The sequence below is a fragment of the Crinia signifera genome, chromosome 4 (assembly GCF_055691185.1).
Source record: "Crinia signifera chromosome 4, ASM5569118v1, whole genome shotgun sequence".
Classification (NCBI taxonomy): domain Eukaryota; kingdom Metazoa; phylum Chordata; class Amphibia; order Anura; family Myobatrachidae; genus Crinia; species Crinia signifera.
The window spans coordinates 24,085,791-24,105,458 of NC_139220.1; the positions used below are offsets into that span (position 1 = coordinate 24,085,791).

The window sequence follows — 19,668 nt, forward strand, 5'->3', positions numbered from 1 at the left end:
TGATGGAATTTCCACTTTTCAGTGTTGTAAAGTGACCGACACCTGTTGAGCGCCACATAACCTAGGCACCGTGGAAGCTGTGTAAGGGAACCTCACTGTTGATAACTGTACCTATTGCGGTTATGGAACTTTGTAATACTTGTTCCTACAAACCGATTGTTATCTGGTCCCTGGGTCAACCACCAGTGGTCAACGGTGAGTAAGTTGATGATGGCAGAAGGCCGACATGGGTTTTTCGTAATTTCTTTGCTTTTTGTTCAGGTAATGTACTAGATTTGTCGGTAGAGTGCCTTATGTAATAACACAGCTGCATGTTCTCCCCAGATCTGCAGCTTATGAGGATAGGGGCAAGATGGCGGCAGAAAATGCGGAAACAGAGAAAAAGCTTGATGCCGCTCTGGAGCAGATGAGGTAAACATCGAAGTTGTTAAATGTGCTTACAGAGAACTTATTCCGCAAGAGGGTCCGTGTACTGTATTCGGTTTGCTAAAATGTTGGTAGAAATTTACCAATGCAATGCTATGGATGACTCCCCTCATGTACCGCAGCAATCCCACTTATTACCCAGCACTGGCTCGCAACGCAGGCGGAACACTTCCTGCAGTGGTTTCTGTGTGTGACAAGCACCATGTAATCTTGGTAGCCGGTCCCTAGATTGACCACATCTAGTTTGACCGTCACGATTTACCATAAACGTAATCTTCATGGGGGACAGTATATAGAGCTCCTATGAAATAACTGTGGCTGGATTAAGTCAGTCAGCTGCTGGATAGACCAGCTTTAGGGTTCCAGTGCCAGGAGTGCAGGTTGGGTGTTGGATCTGGCTAATGACGACTATATTTTGTGAGATGGTTTTCCCATGTATTATGTAGGGTAATGGTCCTGTAGATGCGCACAAGATATAGATCGATCTATTGTATAAAATAACTTCTTTCTAGGGATGGCCTTGCACTAACTGAAATGTACAGACAGCATCTAGACCAAGCTGAGGACATCCTAACGCAAAAAGATCTGGAGCAAGTAAGACAAAGGGACGTCTTTGTCCAAAAAGAGGAAGAGCTTTTGGCCAAAATGAGGGAGCTAGAGGAGACTTATATCGCTCAACTACAAGGAAAGGGTAAGCCACCCATTAGCTGTATCTATGTGAGACCTACATGTTAGGAGGCCATAGTACTGATCACGTCTATTGTGTCATCCCAGAGGAACTGGTCACGGAGTGCCAAGCAAGAGAACAAGGCCTGAAGGAAGATCTTGAAGCCGTAAAGCTGCAAATGAGCCAAGAAGCCGGAGACCGCCAGTCATTGCAACAGCGCGAGGAAGAGCTGCAACTGCTGATAGAGAAAGAGAAGGTTCGTTTGAGTGGTTACTGATTTATGGTCCTGATTGAGTCTTACACAGCACAGTCTGCATCTAGCACCCTCTTAGTATCGCCTGCAGATAAGCAAAAAGTTCACTGAGGGAAATTCAGTTGTCCAGTGGATTCCCGTAAGGAGTAAGTCAGTTCAGGCGCATATAATATACTAAGGGTGGATACGTTTCTGTTTGCAGCCTTTGAAATGGGCAAACAGAAATATGCGAGACGTCTGTGGTTGGGGTTACCATACAGCGGTTTGGGTGGCCTAACGAGGACTTTAGAAGGTTTTAGCTGTTATATGCGCAATTAAATTGCTCTGGGTGCTCATTAATTATTTCATCACAGAAAACGGCAAATACACTTTTTTTTTTTATTATTATTATTATTTCGGTACTTCTATATTAGTTGGGCGCCCAATTAGCATACAGATGGTAACGTAGGAAAATCGCATGCGATTTTTTTTTTTTTTTTTTTATGTAATTGTTTTTTCACCACAATATCGCATCGCACCTCCTGCAAAATCGCGTGCGATGCCATTACATGAGGTATACAATAAAATGATTGTATGTCCTAAAAATAGCTTTTACGCACCCTCCCACTATCCACGGCACCACGAAGCGCGGCAAAACCCGCGAGGGGCGGCGGAGCACGTCCTCCGACCTTTTCATACCCCCACTATCCACGTCGGCGTGGAGTTGATTTCATATAGTGTGGCGAGTGCAGTGAGCTACGGAGCGTGGCGAGCGCAGCGGGTTACTTTACATGTATTATGCGTCCCCTCGCGGGGCTCGCTGCGCTAGTCACAATATATAAAATCAACTCCATGCCGACGTGGATAGTGGGGTATTGAAAAAGTCGGCGGGCACGTTCCGCCGCCCCTCGCGGGGCTCGCCATGCTTCGGGGTGGAGTGGTGTGTTAAACCTATTTTTGGACATACAATCATATTATTGTATACCTAATGACATGGCATCGCACACCCTATAAAATCGCATGCGATTTTGCGGCAGATGCGATGCCCTGGGGTTGAGAGAGCAGTGAATTAATTACATAGGAAAATTGCATCGCATGGCACATGCGATTTCCCTACGCAGAATAGCCCACTAAGCAAATTGCGTAGTAAGCGCCCAACTAACATAGAAGTACCATTATTTCTATATTTTTTTTTTTTTTAGGAGGTTTCAAACATCTTGCGTCTAGAGCTGCAGACTGCGCAAGAGGAAATGACGAGAGAACAGCGCCTCTTGGAAGGGGAGCTGGAGGGGGCACTAGATGAGCTCGATAGACTACAGCAAGCAGAGGAAGACGCAGACAAAATAATCTCCCAACTGGAAGAAGACAACAGAAGGAGGGCAGAGGAGCTGGCTCGTCTAGAGGAAACTCTAAAGGGGTATGCTAAGCGGAGTTATAGCCATCCGGCAGCTGCGGCATTACCAATGCATTAACAAAGATCAACTTTTTTTTTTTTTGTGACCTTGTATTAAAATAACTGCTCTCCTCTCACTACAGCAAAATGGTGTCTGTGTGGCTCACAGACTGGGTCTAACTGGACAATCAATAAGTCGACACCAAAAGTTTATCTGTCAATAGTTTGATGTTGACAAAAGGTGACACATAAAAAGGTCGCATTGAGGTTTCTTCCCCACCTTGCCTGATGCAAGGCGAGCGATCACGGTACATTTATTGGGGGGTTCACGTACTCGGATGTCAAGCTAAACAAACAAAAAAACCTCATATCGACTTTCATATGTTGACCTTTCATCAATGTTGTACTAGACCTTGTCTGAGCTGTAACGGGTATGGGTCATGGGGTCAGCTCATTGAAGGTTGACTTAAATTGGGACGACAACTTTTGAAATATGGTGACGCAATCGACACTGGGAAAGTAGACCGTTTAACGGTCAACATGTGTTTTTCACGTTCTGTCCCGAATGTTGACATAGACACCGTCTAAGTGCACCGCGTCCCCTCCTGATGCTCACTGCTCTCGCCATGCTCTTGGGCACTGCGCTTGGCACGCTATTGTATTCTCCCGCCACACTGTAGTGGATGGTAGGGTATGAAATACCGCCTGTCGGCAAAAAAGGGTGGGAGAACATGTCAACCTTCCTGTTGTCGACCTAATGATTGTGTCTATCTTTAATGGTCGACCTTGGGACCGTAATCCCGCTGTAACACTGTAACACACTCCAGTAGGACACAGTTGCACCTACACAAGTTTCAAAAAGTAACACAAATGTCAGCTACCTGAACAATGACTGACACCGTAAAGAAGAGTTTGCAGCTGTATACAGATTTTGGGGATTAATGCTGGGTGTACAATGGATGGGAATATGTATCATAGGGAATACGTGTTCTCATCCTGCCTTCACTCATATGGGTATGATTTTAGTGAACCCGTTCTGCAGAACATTAATCTTGCAGTCCCCAAGTATTGCACAGCTCTGATCTGATGTCACAGGTGCAGATACAGGTGTGCACAAGCCGCTATACCAGGCATTCCCAACCACGGTCCTCAAGGCACACCAACAGTGTAGATTTTTTTTTTTTTTTTTTTAAATTGAGTGATTTTTATTAAATTTTCTGATACACAGATTAACATAACAAACAGCCAAATTTATTGGCTGAAATTTTGAGAAGATGAAGTAGAAAAAATAATAAATAAATAAATAAAAATAAATAAATAATTCATTAAATTATATAAAGAAAAAAAAAACACATCAATACAATATTAATAAATAATTTACAGTATAAATTTCTTTTCAATCGAACATATGTCTTTTCCAAATTAACATGAATTAAGAATTGATCTACTATTAATTAAATTATATCTTAAGTGATGAATATTTTGATGAAAGCCATCGGGACCAAATACGATAATATTTAAATTCAGCCTTACGATTAATATATAAATATTTCTCATGTAGCACTGTTACATTGACCAAGGAAATCCAGGCCTTAAAATCAGGCCCTGATGAATCCATCCAGAGTCTAGCTATGCAAACCTTAGCCAATGTACACAAATTAATTATATATTGTCTAGAATGTTTATCCAGGACATCCTTATCAGATACCCCAAGGCAGCAAAATCTTGGTGTTAAGTTATTTAAGGGAATTCCTGTTACAGATATAGCTTGAAGCACTTTAGTCCAAAATAGTTTAACAACCGGACAATCCCATAATAGATGCCAAAATGTTCCTATGTTACATTTACATTTGGGACATATATCAGAAGTTCTTCCACCAAATTGTACTAATCTAACCGGAGTCAGGTAGGTTCTGTGTAAAATAAACAATTGAATTTGTTGAAATCTAATTGAAGCAGTGGAATTACGAGGACATACAAGTGCCTCATTCCATTCAACCTCAGACAGCCTACCCACCTCCAATTCCCATTTCTGCGGCAGATTTGGTAAATTATTAGTATGATGATATGATTGAAGAAAATTATATAAACATGAGAGTGCACGTTTATAGCCCAATTTTAACAGGAATGCTTTTAGAGGAGAGGGTCGAATATGAGGAGGGCCCTGAGGAAACTGCAAAGACAATGCGTGACGAAGTAGCAAATATCTGAAGAAGTACATAGATGTAAAATTAGACTCATCTTTAAGATGATTAAAAGATTTTAAGACTCCATCCTGATATAGCAGTGTAGATTTTAGTGATATTCAGGCTTGAGCACAGGTAATTAGTACCTGATTGATTCTGATAAAACCATCTGTGCTGAAGCCTGGATATCACTAAAACCTGCACTGGTGGTGTGCCTTGAGGACCGTGGTTGGGAATGCCTGCCCTATACTATGATCAGGTCATGTGTCTCAATCCGGTGTTCTGACCATCACTGAACGTTAACAAATAACGTACTAGCGCTAATTGTGCTGTCGTCTTACAGTAAAAATGCCGCCCTGGAAAAAGCAAAAGAAAAACACCAAGAAACCATCTTGCATCTACAGGAAGAGCAAAATAACACATTGCTTAGACTGGCAGAATATGAAAGGTACAGTATGTGTAATGTGCGTTTCACATTGTAATTCTGCTCTAGGGACTTGTGCTCAGTTTGTTGCCAAAGGCGACGGGGCTATCCATTTGTCAATATATTTATTACAGGTTATTTTATATAGCGCACACATATTCTGCAGCGCTGTACAGAGAATATTTTAACATTCACATCAGTCCCTGCCTCAGTGGAGCTTACAATCTATATTCCCTACCACATGTACACGCACACAGACATTCTAGGGTTAATTTTGTCTGAGCCAATTGGCCTACCAGTATATTTTTGGGATTGTGGAGGGGAAACCGGAGTACCGTAGGAAACCCATGCAAGTACGGGGAGTATATACAAACTCCGCACAGTTAGAGCCATGGTGGGGATAGAACCCATGACCTCAGTGCTGTGAGGCAGTAATGCTAACCATTACACCATCCGTACTGCCCTGTATATATATAACACATGGTGGGGATAGAACCCATGACCTCGGTGCTGTGAGGCAGTAATGCTAACCATTACACCATCCGTACTGCCCCGTATATATAACACATGGTGGGGATAGAACCCATGACCTCAGTGCTGTGAGGCAGTAATGCTAACCATTACACCGTCCGTACTGCCCCGTATATATAACACATGGTGGGGATAGAACTCATGACCTCAGTGCTGTGAGGCAGTAATGCTAACCATTACACCATCCGTGCTGCCTCCTTTGAATAGTCTTAGTCACAGAGATCCTCTTAATGATACATACACTAATATAATAAATATATATATATATATATATATATATATATATATATATATATATATATATATAAATATGCAAGATGTTCATTCTAGAGCTGGGTGTACACCAGAACGGTGTCTGGCCAATCCGCATGATTTTGACAGATCATGCAGCGAATCTTGAGAAATGTCTTTATGATGCGCCGGTCGAGTGGTCGGCCCTCGGATGATACGTGCTGCACGTACAGATGGAGCAGCTCTCATTAGATAGAATCGCCATGCGCCGCCATCCTCCGACAATATGGGACACGCAAGTCAGCCGCTTACCCTTCCCCGTCAGCCGGTCTGCTAGCACATGAGATCGGGCAGGCTGGCTGATGGTGGATCCATCTGTATGATCTGTCGGCTTTCATTGCGATCGTAAGTAGATTTTAAATCGCTTGTTCGATCGCACTTACGATTGAGACTTCAATGGCATTAAGTGAATGCAACACGGGTAGTGACTTCCATGACTTCGTCACAACAACATTGGCAACTGTTTAGGATTTGTTAAGTTGTGAACATTGCCAATTTTATCCCATGTTGTGCTATTTTAAGGTTCTAATGCCCACACAGTTGAACGTGATGGCATAGATTATTAGTCATTTAAAGTTGATGTACACTGTGCGTTCCCCAAAATGGTTGGAACACTTCGTCCTGGATCATATTGCAGCAGTGGGGGACATGAGCACAGGGACCGCTCCCTGACTCCCACTAAACCATAACAGACCATCCAGTCATTATGTAGGTGGAGTCTTCATGGCGTTTTAAGAACACTTAGGGTACAATGCTTTCTGTATTTTATTTTTGTAAGTCGTACATGGCCAAGAAACACTTTCCCTCTTGTGTCGGTTTAGGCTGTAACTTCATTATGTTGCCTTTTTTTTTTTTTGCAGTTTCAAGAGCTCTGCAACAACTGAAATTGAAACCCTGACCTGTACTAACCAGAGCCTGCTTGATAAAGTTACTGAAGCAGAAAGGGATAAAGCAGAGATTCAACAACAGCTTGATGGTGAAACCAAAGCAATTGAAGTTTTAGAACAGCAAGTTTGTGAGCTGAAAGAGTCCCTCATGGCTAAAGATAGACTGGAGCAAAAACTGGTGGAGCTCCAGGAGACATCAGCCAGGACTACAGGAGAGTTGGAGCTACAACTAGCTGAGCTCCAGGAGACCTCGGCCAAAACTGTGGAAGGGTTGGAACTACAACTAGCTGAGCTCCAGGAGACCTCTGCCAGAACCAGAGAAGGGTTGGAGCTACAACTAGCTGAGCTCCAGGAGACTTCTGCCAGGACTATGGAAGGGTTGGAACTACAACTAGCTGAGCTCCAGGATACCTCTGCCAGAACCAGAGAAGGGTTGGAGCTACAACTAGCTGAGCTCCAGGAGACCTCAGCCAAGACTGTGGAAGGGTTGGAACTACAACTAGCTGAGCTCCAGGAGACCTCTGCCAGAACCAGAGAAGGGTTGGAGCTACAACTAGCTGAGCTCCAGGAGACCTCAGCCAGAACCAGGGAAGGGTTGGAGCTACAACTAGCTGAGCTTCAGGAGACCTCAGCCAGAACCAGGGAAGGGTTGGAGCTACAACTAACTGAGCTTCAGGAGACATCAGCCAGGACCACAGAGGGTTTAAAGTTACAACTAGCTGAACTCCAGAAGACCTCTCTCAAAATAAAAGAACATTTGGAACAGCAGCAACTTGAGCTAGAGGAGCGCTCTGTTAAAGCACAGGAAGGGTTACAGCAGCAGCTGAAGGATCTTCAGGAAACTTCTGAGAGAAACAATAAACTGCTGGAAGATCACCTCGAGCTCCTGGGTGCTGCAGAAAAGGAGAAAGCGGTATTGAAGCTGCAGCTTTCTGAGCTCACGGAATCCTCAGAGAAAGCCAAAGAGGGACTAGAGAGACGGCTGCGTAAGCTGCAGGAGTCCTCCAATAAATCAGTGTTTGAGTTAGAACTGCAGGTGCTTGAGCTACAGAAAGAAGCGGCCAAAGCCAAGAGCACAGCGGAGCAGCAACTTCAGGAACTGCTGACTAAAACCAAGGAAGCGATGGAGGAAGAGATACACAAGCGCACCACGGCCGCTGACATAGAAAGGGAAGAGTTGGAGCAGCAACTTCACAAGCTTCAACAGTCCTTCAAGGAGACCAAGAAAAGGTTGGAGACGCAACTCCAGGAGGTTGGTGAGAGCTCGGCCAGGACGGAGGCGGAATTACAGCAGCGGAATCTCCAGCTTGAAAAATTGATGTTGCAACTCTCTACGCTGCAAGACGAGCGTCTAAGGTACGATCTTGTATTTATAAGATAATATAAGCTAGTAACTGGTTTGTCAGTTGGGGGCATATAATGCACTTAATGTCATTATTGTTAGCTTAGTGCCAGTAATCTGCAATTCCACAAAGGTCCTGGGCTGGAACTATAACGCCAGCGCCAACACGGTAGCATGTGTATAATCCACTCTGCACTATAGCTAAAAAGTGTCTTCACTACACATTGATCCCAAGGAAATCGTAGCCTTCTACCGCCTATTCATTAACCAAACTATTTACACTAGTTTCTGAAATGAAGACGCGTTTTGGTCTGTTAACTCTTTGAGTGCCAACGTAGCTGGCAGCGATACTCAAAATGCCAGCGCCGCTCACAGCGACTGTTCTTTTAGTATAAATAAAAACAAATCCAGCCAAGTCCATTGGCAGAAGTTTAGTAAAAAAAATTGCACCCCAAAAAAAAGTCGCCGCGTGCAACTTTTAGCTCTCATTTTGGGAATCTATCACAGCAATGTTGGCGCTTAAGGGGTTATTAAAAGATTGCTTAGCAATTTTCACAACTTTTTTGCCAAATTCCCTTGGTGCGCAAATGGTTAATGGCTGCTGCTTCCTGTAATGTTTCAGGATTAGGTGCTTTTCTGTATAGTAAGAAACTGGTCTCCTTTACACACAATGGCATCTGGTATGGGCCAGGCGGCTGCGTGTACTCGCCACCAAAAGCCGTTAGTCTGATCAGCAGATTCCTTCTCCTCTAATATATTGCTGCACATCTCACAGCCAATCAGTGATGCTGAGCAACAGCCTAGTGCCACATACCAGATGCGAACCCTACGCTTAGGGTGGCCAAACCTGTCCTGATATACATGAACTGTTGGTAGCTATTGAGGTCACCTGTGGATCTAGTAGTAGGAATGAATGCAGCAGGTTTGACAATGTGACAGTTAGTAATAACTACAGCTGTGCACCAGCTAGATCAGGCATGGCTAAACTCTGGCCTTCCAGCTGTTGTGAACCTACAAGTCCCATCATGCCTTGCCACAGTTTTGCTATTAGGGAATGCTAAAACTAGGGAAAGGAATGCTGGGATGGGTAGTTTCACAACAGCTGGAGGGCCACAGTACGGCCATGCCTGAGCTAGATGATTTGAAAACCTGAATCATTGGTAGATCTCGAGGACCGGTTTTGCCAACCCTGCCCTACAGCATGTTCATAGCTTTTTAGTATGAAGTGTCGGGGAGAGGGGGTGAGCACAAGACCCCCATGCAATGGAAGCTGGTTAGGTTAGGCTTAGCTGCCATGGGGAGAGTGACTAGGTGGCAGGCAATATTTTCTGTCGGTGCCAGATGACTGACAGTTCTCAGACGTTAGAATTGCAACTGTTTAAATACCATACAGTAGGGATACCGACTGACGGGCTATTATCCCTTGCGGGGGTCCACGACCCCCATAGAGGGAGAATAGAACCTGTGCTGAGCCACCGAGCCCACAGTGTGGCAAGCCTGCAAGTTGCTTCTTTTCGCTCGCTGCCCTATCGGATCCCCTGTAGTCGGAATTCCGATTGTCGTACCACTACACCCCACCCGTTTTCTGTGACTTCTGTAATAAATCTAGCAACTGTACGGTGCTGCTTATGTTGCGCAGTGTGTGTGCGATAGGCTGTAATATGTAACCCTACACAGCATGTTTGTCAGATTATAACCCAGATCCATAATCTATTTCTGAAATACAGAAAGGAATCTGAAAAAGATGAGACTGAGAAGATGGAAGCAAAGAAGTGGCGCAGCATGTTCGAGGAGCTGCAAAATAAAGTCCGACCGTTTCAGGTGATCACGTGTAGTCTTTTGGGGTGTTTCATAGTTTGTCCTATTATAAATTGAGATCCGCTCATTCGAAGACTTCATTGTTCTGTAGAAACCCAGACCCGTTCTACAACTCTGCTGGTTACATTATTACACTTTAAGACCGTCTAATTTGATGCGTTTTCCTCCGATCTATCGCAGCAACAATTGGACGCATTTGAAGCGGAGAAGAATGCCCTGCTTAACGAGACCGGAGCGGCGCAGGACGAGCTGAACAAGCTGAGCGAGGCCTATGCCAAGCTGCTCGGGCATCAGAACCAGAAACAGAAGATAAAGCATGTCATGAAGCTGAAGAATGAGAACACGCAGCTGAAACAGGTACTTGGAGAGACCCAATACCTCTCGCAGTGTATGGCGGTACACAAGCTCTGGTACAGTCAGTCCACCAGGATCTATGCTATTGTGCGAATCTAGGGCCAGATTAACGCTTGATTGAATGAATTGTACTGTTGGCTTATTTACACTACAGTACGCTGTTTATATAGTATTTGTTTCCTCTGTAGGAGGTCACAAAACTGAGAACTCAGCTGGCAAAGGAAAAGCAGGTGGAGAAACCGCTACAGTCCCGCGCCAGTGACGTACAGGGCAGGAAGCGATTTGATCCCTCCAAAGCGTTCCAGCATGATGTCAAGGAGAATATCTGTCCCAAAGCTCCACTAAGAGATGGTAAGACCACACTTCGGGAAGGGTATGGGATAGGCAGCAGCAACTTGGGGAGGGGGTTTTTGGGGTTATGCTGCAAGCAAGGAGGGGTAGGAGGAGAGGGTAAGGGCACTTACAGAGCCTCTGTTGTGGGATCCTCCATATATGGGCCCAGTCACCTCTATTGCTGGGATCTCCAATGCATACCAGTGGCTGTATGGTACTACTGAAAGGTGTGGAGTCTCCATTTTTTTTCATCAGACACAGCGAAACACCACTCGTTGTGCTCAACTTATTATTATTTTTTTTTTTAATCCAAGTTTGTCTGGCATCCCACCCGCAGGGAGAAATGTAGTTAGAAACCTAGAATGTGACAGCAGATAAGAACCACTCGGCCCATCTAGTCTGCCCCTTTTTTAAACATGTTACCTCAAACCATATTTGATCCTTACTTTTTTGTAAGGATATCACTATGCCTATCCCAAACATGGTTACATTGCACTACTGTATTTGCGTCTACCACCTCTGATGGGAGGCTATTCCACTTATCTACTACTCTTTCTGTGAAGTAATTCTTCCTCACATTTCCCCTGAATCTTCCTCCCTCTAGTGTCAGTGCATGTCCTTGTGTTCTGCTGCTCCTCTTCCTGTGAAGAATGTCTCCCACCTGTACCTTAAGTCAGAGCTAGGTGGGGTGCAGGATTAACTTGGATTTTTTTTTTTTTTTTGTTAGAGGCAATCCTTTACAAAATGTGGTTTTGAATTGTAAACACTTGCACTTTAAAAAAAAAAAATCTGTTTGGCCGGCATCCTGCCATCCACCAAGATGTGACTTCATTGCACCCGTCCCTAAGTCTTAGATGAAGCAGCACAGGACATGGTGTTAGGGCTGAGTCCGCTACATTGTAGCACTTCTTACACCGAATTGGACTCTCCGACTGCTGGAATTTAGTCCATATGCCATACACAGTTTTAATTTGTTACAGCAGAATTTCCGAATTACAGGCCAGGTTTTAAGTATATCTTGCCTGATTCAAAATTATGTATTAACACAGCTGTGTGCAAGCATGGCTGTAGTTTAAAACCTGCACTGTAATGACTGTGTTTGGGGAAACACTTACTGGAATGACTTTTCCCATTTTCACTGTTAATATGGAACTTTGCTGGGGTTTGCCAATAGATTATGAATCCTGATTATGGTCAGATGCCAATGCTGCTCTTCCATTCCCTAACTATTAGTTGTTGCTGTTTATTGTCGCATTTGTTCTTGTGTCTCCTACCTCTCTATGCTTGCAACACTATAGTCAATAAACTGTGGCTACAGCCGATGTGAAATGCGTTATTCTGAGTTTGATGCCATTTTCTCTTTATTCTACAGGAAACAGAAACCCGTGCTGAGGAGACTTTTTGTAATTGTCTACTTGTATCAATATTCGATGCCAAAATAGTTTTTATTGTGTTTGAACCTTATATATGTTTGTTTTTAATCAATGCTGCTTATTATATATTTTAAATCATGTATAGTAGATTTTGTTTTTATGATGGACAGTGGTAACAAACCATTAATAAACGTCTATGTATCTTACTATTTATCTGCTGAAGCCAGTGATCATTGTCATATTGTGCAGGTAGGAGTAGAGGATGTACTAATGCTCTCCTGCTATGTCAGCGATAATCCTTATTACACAAAAGGCGTCTTTTTTATAAATAGCAAGGTTGGTTTGTATTTAATTTTTTTTTTTTTTTAACACAAAAAAAGATATCCCTAGTCCACATTCTTGTTGCTTGTGGTCTTTACCAAAGTAAGCTGAACCAATGCAGTAAATCACACACGAGATATAGGTAGGGGAATTCAAATAAGAGGTGCTAAGTCTGCCCAGCATCAAGCTTCTCCCCCCAACATTTGTTTATCCTAATGTAGTTCCCGTTATTGAACAACTGAATCCTGAGGCATCTAAACTAGTGTTTTTTTTTTTTTTTTATGTTTAATATGACTTTTGCAAATCTTCCAAGAAAAGACTAATAACGTTGTATTGTTAGGCTTAAATTTACGATGATGGGTGTTTTATTGCAGATGGTATGTTTGCCCAGCATCAAGCTTCTCCCCCCAACATTTGTTTATCCTAATGTAGTTCCCGTTATTGAACAACTGAATCCTGAGGCATCTAAACTAGTGTTTTTTTTTTTTTTTTATGTTTAATATGACTTTTGCAAATCTTCCAAGAAAAGACTAATAACGTTGTATTGTTAGGCTTAAATTTACGATGATGGGTGTTTTATTGCAGATGGTATGTTGACCATAGCAAGCAATGAGATTCTACTTTATTTGGCACCTTCCAGACGGTAATAGATAGAATCTGGTTGCCATGGGCAACATCCCACCTTCATTAGAACCTCTATCTTAGGCAATTTTCCCCATTTCATGTTAGAAACCTCGATCAACCATGTTTTAAGGCTTTCTAACACATAGCAATGCTTTACGGTATGATTATAACAAACAGTGTTACATTTTTTTTTTTCCTTTCATAACTTTCAAACGTTAATGCAAAAAAATTTGGTTGGAAAAAAATCTTGATAAAGGGACCCCCCCCCTCCTGTCTTCAGTGATCCATGTATAATGTTGGTGCACCCAGAGACTGTTTGGTGTATCATTCAAATACAAAGGAAAAGGTTTTGTGCGGCATGCTGAACCAACTCTGAAACCTAGCTTCCTTTATCTTGGACACATGATTTGACCGGCGACTTTACACTGCTGGTGCCAGTGAAGCGGCAACTCAGAACTTTATAATGGCTCACTCAGAAAATTGGGGCTGGCAAGAATCCATTTTCTGGAACACTGGCCATCACCACCCTCAAATGGCTACAGCATGATCGCGGTCCAAGGGGTGCCAAGAGAAATATTAGGGGGGTGGGGGGGTTTTACTCAGGCCTGTTAGCGCGGCCTGGGTCCCACTGCCACGCTTCTGTGCTGCAGGGAGAGAGAATGAACTACCACTGCAGGAGCTGCTCCCCAGCCCAGCACACGCTGCTCAGTTCTGTATGTTACACTATGGAGAAAGGCAGCCTGTCCCTGCGTGGGGGTGCAATAGCACTTGCCAGATAAGACACCAGCACCCCCTGTGTGGCTGCACCAACTAACTTTTTTTTTTTTAAGTTCTGCCTTTGGCCATCGGCCACACCCCCTCACTTTACCTGGGCCTGGCAGAGGACGGTCAACACCCCTGCACAGTCTCCTCTTAGCTGCAGCATGATTGTTTGCCCTTAAGAGTTTGGAGAACAGTTACTGACATACAGATAACTGAGCCTGGTCTTCCAGCTAGGACCGGAAAACATGCACTGTGAGGGTTCCATGTGGACTGGGTTTGAGAAATGCTGATCTGGATGTAAACCTCAATAATTGGGTCTGCTTGCAAGCAACTGGTGTGTGATGTGAAGAGAGGGGGCTGTAATCCACCCTTACACAATCCAAACACTGAGCTTGCTGCAAGAGAAGCTGTTTGTCGTCCTGTTAATGATTACTGTTCTGTGATCAATACACCGCAAGGTCAATGATGAAACAGACTTTATAGTAACTGCTGCCACTGCAACAGTTACCAATCACTACATTGTAACAGCGCTACTGTAGCTAAGCAAAGTGACAATGCTCTATCTGGTTAATTTAGTGTTTTTGTTGCTAGACCATAGAAGTGCTTTTGGTACTGGTTTCCTAGAACGGCGCCCAGATTTTCTACGTACAGCACTGTAGGGAAATCGCATCGCATTGCATGGGCCATTATAGCGGCATGCGATGTGATTTTTATTTGTTTATGTAATTTTTTCAATGGTCTTTGTGTCCCACTATATCGCATTGCACCTCCCGCAAAATCGCATGCGACTTTATAGGGTGTGTGATGCCATTACATTAGGAATACAATAATATGATTGTATGTCTTTAAAAATAGGTTTTACGCACCCCCTCACTATCCACGCCGCCCCCGAAGTGTGGCGAGCGGCAGCGGAAATCGTCCTTTGACTTTTTCATACCCCGACTATCCACGTCGGCTTGGAGTTTATTTTATATAGTGTGGCGAGGGACGCGGATTACTTTACATGTATTCCGCAGGGCTCGCCACGCTTTGGGCTCTTTTGCTTGCCACACTATATAGAATCAACTCCACGTGGATAGTCGGGGTATGAAAAAGTCGGAAGACTCGTTCCACCTGCTCACCACGCTGCGTGGGGGGTGCGTAAAACCTATTTTTAAGGACATGCAATCATATTACACACCTAATGTAATGGCATTGCACACCCTATAAAATCGCATCCAATTTTGCGGGAGGTGTGATGCGATGCCCTGGGGCATACAGAGCAGTGAATAAATTACATGAACTCATCGCATGGCACTAAAATGGCCAATGTGATTTCCCTACGCAGAATAGCCCACTAAGCAAATTGCTTAGTGGGTGCCGTTCTAGGAAACCAGTACCGTGCTATTTATCCACCCCCCTCCTGCCCAGATTTTGCCTTTTTGCCCCCCTGTTTTTCCCTGCCCCCCCAATATCTTTGGGGACCAAAGATATTGACCAAAAGGAGTTGAACTTTTCTTTTCAAGAAATAAATGCTTCTAATTAGCTGTAATTACCATATAGAACACTTGTGGATCGTCAGCACAGACATGTGATAGAACACTCTGCACAGTTCTACGTGTGAACTTTCAGTCGACAGCTTGATTACAAATCCTGGCGTTTATTACCCAGCGTGCATGTGTACAACATGGATCGTAGAGGCTGGAAGATCACGATTGGCTATAGTTACCTGCGGTCCATCCTTTTACACAGGTCATTAGAAATGGCAGCCTAGGACCTAAAACACTAAGGGGGTATGCAATCTGGGATCATAGCTGTCGATCCCCGCCGACAGCCATGATCCAGGCCCGTTTGCGGTCAGATCGACCGCATAACGACGGACTGATTCAATGTCCCGCCTGCCAATGGGCGCAAAGGGGGCTTGGCTGCAAAAACGGCCGTGGATTGTCGATCTGTGGCCTGGATAACGACAATCCACAGCCGTTATCGGCAGAACGGGCCCGACAGCTTCTGCACAAAACAAACGCCTCTGCACATGCGCAAACCCAAAACTTTGGCTGTCCGACCGCACACACAGCCGTCTGACTCAATCAGTATAAGGGCCTTAGAGAAGTTCCTTGTGTGACTGGTGATATCCGATTGTAGTGGAGAGTCTCCCGTGGAGATGGTGAATATGTAAAACCGCAAAATGACAATTTAAAAATAAATAAATAAATTGCAAAACCCGGAAGGTTGCAGTTTTTTCTTCAGGTTGGAGAGGAATATTTCAATTGGGCTTACCAAACTCACGTGAAACGATGTAGTCTCAAGCTTATAAAGGTTTATTTTCGAACAAGCCTGTAGAGCAGGCATTCCCAACCACGGTCCTCAAGGCACACCAACAGTGCAGGTTTTGTAGATATCCAGGTGACTTAATTAGTATCTGAGGGATTCTGATTAAACCATCTGTTCTGAAGCCTGGATATCACTAAAACCTGCACTGTTGGTGTGCTTTGAGGATCGTGGTTGGGAATGCCTGCTGTAGAGGAACACAACAAAGCTCTAATAGACACTGAAGACTTCACGTGTGCTCAGGTATATCAGAAAATATATATATATATATATATATCATGTGTAGACCCATTATATAAACCACAGCATAAGGTAGTGGTTTATATAACGGGTCTACACCTGTTATTTTTTTTTTTATTTTTTTTTTTTTCATATACTTGAGCACACATGGAGGCTTCAGTGTCTATTAAAGAAACCTTTATAAGCTTGAAAACTACATTGTTTAACTTGAGTTGGGTACACCCATTTGAAATATTCCCCTCCAACCTGAAAAAACTGAAACCTTTCCAGTCACATGAGGTACTTCTCTACACCATAAGAGAAGACCTTGAATTTGAGTACACATTGTCTTGATTTTTATTTTTTCCAATTTATGTTGTATTTATGTATGTTTGAATTGTAATTTTAGGGCTGTACTGCGTCACGACTAATACAGTCTATATTCCACTAACAATTGGTATCCTGCTTCTGACATCACATAAACATGTCTCGCTTTGTGACCTAGTCTCTAGGGATGCCAATCCCGGGGCTATTTTTCAATCCCGGGATTCGGGATTGAAAAATGCCTAATCCCGGGATTGAGTTCGTCAATATAATGACGAACTTTAGTCCCCCCCAAACCCAGTCTAACTCACCCGGCCATTGCTGCGGGAGCTGGGCAGTGATGTTCAGAGGCCGGCGGCTTTCATTGGGGGCTGTGTGCGGGTGGTCTGGAGGCGGGCAGATGTGCGGTAGCCGGGCAGCGGTGGTCTGGAGGCCTGCAGATGTGCGGGAGACTGACGTCGCAGTACCCGGGCAGCAGTGAATGCACAGGTACCTAGCGGTGAGCGTGCACGGAGCATCAGACTCGCTGCGCAGCGTGACCTCTGACATCAGGTCACGCAGACACAGGGCAGCGCGCCGGGGTTTGGGAGAAGCCGGGCAGCGTCTGAGCTTGTCTCAGCGCTGCCTGACATTAGATTCGCGCATGCGCAGGCCAATCCCGCAATCCCGGGATTGGAACTTCAAATCCCGGCGTTTTTAGGGCCAAATCCCGGGATCCCGCCGATCCCGGGATTGGCCACCCTACTAGTCTCTCTCCATATACCAAATCTCAAGCAATACAATGGCCATTCATTCCACCCAAGCACTTTAGCCTTATGGCGATTCTGGAAAGAACTGATCATCTGGTTTACGTTTTATGTATACAAGAAAATAGTTTGCACAGTAAGGTTCTATTGAAGCGTTACATATTCAAACAACAATAAATCCATATAATACAATGACACATAAATATCTAACTCAGTATGAGCCATTTATAAAATAATGTTTGTAGTTTTATTTAATCTTAGTGTACGTACCACTTTGGTATAAACCAGTTACCCAAAGTTACTAAATGGTCTGTTCACCCTTCCTGCGGCAATACAGTATTGTTGAAATGCAGTAGGCGTTCCGGCCACATTTAGAGCGTTCGTTTATCAAAGCATCAAAATAGGAAATTGGATGGGCAACCGATAAGACTAGCTATGATTTATCTAGTATATTGTGTATAAAATGATTGGTAGAATTGGGATGGTTGCCTGCTTTGGGAGTTTTGATAAATCTCTTCCTTTTATGAGTATTTAAACCCTGTGTTTTCACGGCAGTCAAACAAGGTGTCATCTCTTTGGCCGGGGCCCCCTTACTAAACCCACCCTGTGTTTCCATGGCAGTCAAATAAGGTGTAATTTCTTTGGCTGGGGCCCCCTTACTAAACCCACCCTCTCAGCCTTGGTTTTCATGGAAGTCCAGCAATGCACCAACTATTTGGCTGGTGCCCACTTACTCTACCCACCCTGTGTTTCCATGGCAGTCAACCAAGGTGCTAGCTCTTTGGCCGGTTCCCCCTTATTAAACTCACCCTCACACACTGTTTCTATGGCAGTCAAACAAGGTGCTAGCTCTTTGGCCGGTTCCCCCTTATTAAACTCACCCTCACACACTGTTTCTATGGCAGTCAAACAAGGTGCCATCTCTTTGGCCGGTGCCCCCTTACTGAACCCACCCTCCCACACTGTTTCTATGGCAGTCAACCTAGGTGCTAGATCTTTGCCTGGGTCCTATTACTTAATCCACCGTCCCACGTAACCAAGGTACAAGCTCTTCGGCAGGTGCCCCCTTACTAAACACAACCACCCTGTGCTGGCATGTGCTGAGATCTCGGCCTTTCATTGTAGTAATCTGCTTTTCGGCTGTCTGATGACATCATACCCTTACGTTCGCACGCCCCTATAGATGGTACAGGATTCTCCACTTGAATGCATTGCGTAAATGCTTGATACCCTCAGTATCAAGAGTCAGATGTAATGCAGCCTGATAACCACAAAGAGCATACAGCATTATGTGTACATACAACTCTAATAATGATGACGAAAGGAAACGTCAGAAATCCCAACATTTTCTCATTTTTTATAATTTTTGTAATTATATATTCCTGTAGTAGCCTCGCTGTATGTACAGAGCGGATAAACAAAATAGCTACACATTACCATACATTTATATACCCTAGGCCAATGTTCCTTTTATCAGCATAACACGCCGATGCGGTGGTACATTGATAATAAATTATTTGTGCTTACAAGGTCAATTGAAGCTGCATTTATGCCCTGATTCTGGTTGGATTGGTAAACTGCAAAGATCACATCTTACTGAGCACCAGAGATGCCACCCCGCCGAATACCCACCCCACGCCGTTTCCCCTCGATGTGTAACAAAGACACATGCCGGTGCTGCAGGAGAAATCGTTTGATGGTTGCCGACCATTGAATGATTTCTCCTGCCTTCGCAAATAAAGGTCAGTCTCAATTGACTTATTTGCGGGCGCCAGACATCGGCCCTCCCGCATACCCATGGGAATGTCCAGCGGTTTCATGGAGATCAACTGGGACAGGTGCTTAGCAAACCTGATCATCTTTGCCTATTTCCCAGCAATTAGGAGTTGAACAAACCTTGGCCGTTTCTCTGGGAAAGGGGCATTTCCAGGTGTTGCCTGGGTGGCACTCACCGAAGAGAGTCTTATAATGGGAATGACGTAGTATTTTGTCTGAGTTGGGCCATAGAGTGGGCATGCCATATATGGACACCTATTTCTGACTGATCTCTTGCACCCAGTATGGGTCTGTATAAATGGCGGTGATGGTGGCTGATCTAGGGGCGT

The 19,668-nt window shown here is 44.2% G+C and overlaps 1 protein-coding gene across 2 annotated transcripts in view; it reads left to right on the forward strand.

Moving 5' to 3' along the window:
• The window catches only part of HMMR (hyaluronan mediated motility receptor), a 30,530-nt gene extending 18,062 nt beyond the window's left edge, over window positions 1–12,468 (forward strand). The window contains exons 12-22 of one of the 2 annotated variants that reach the window (XM_083181415.1): window positions 325–411; window positions 939–1,117; window positions 1,201–1,349; window positions 2,528–2,742; window positions 5,248–5,352; window positions 7,011–7,664; window positions 7,773–8,393; window positions 10,107–10,200; window positions 10,378–10,554; window positions 10,740–10,902; window positions 12,257–12,468. In XM_083181415.1, coding sequence (XP_083037541.1) covers window positions 325–411; window positions 939–1,117; window positions 1,201–1,349; window positions 2,528–2,742; window positions 5,248–5,352; window positions 7,011–7,664; window positions 7,773–8,393; window positions 10,107–10,200; window positions 10,378–10,554; window positions 10,740–10,902; window positions 12,257–12,276 — 2,464 coding nt within the window. In that variant the 3' untranslated portion in view covers window positions 12,277–12,468. Of the gene's footprint in view, window positions 1–324; window positions 412–938; window positions 1,118–1,200; window positions 1,350–2,527; window positions 2,743–5,247; window positions 5,353–7,010; window positions 8,394–10,106; window positions 10,201–10,377; window positions 10,555–10,739; window positions 10,903–12,256 lie in introns of both variants that reach the window. The other variant, XM_083181414.1, reaches the window with a different exon arrangement.
• The last annotated feature ends 7,200 nt before the right edge of the window (window positions 12,469–19,668 follow it).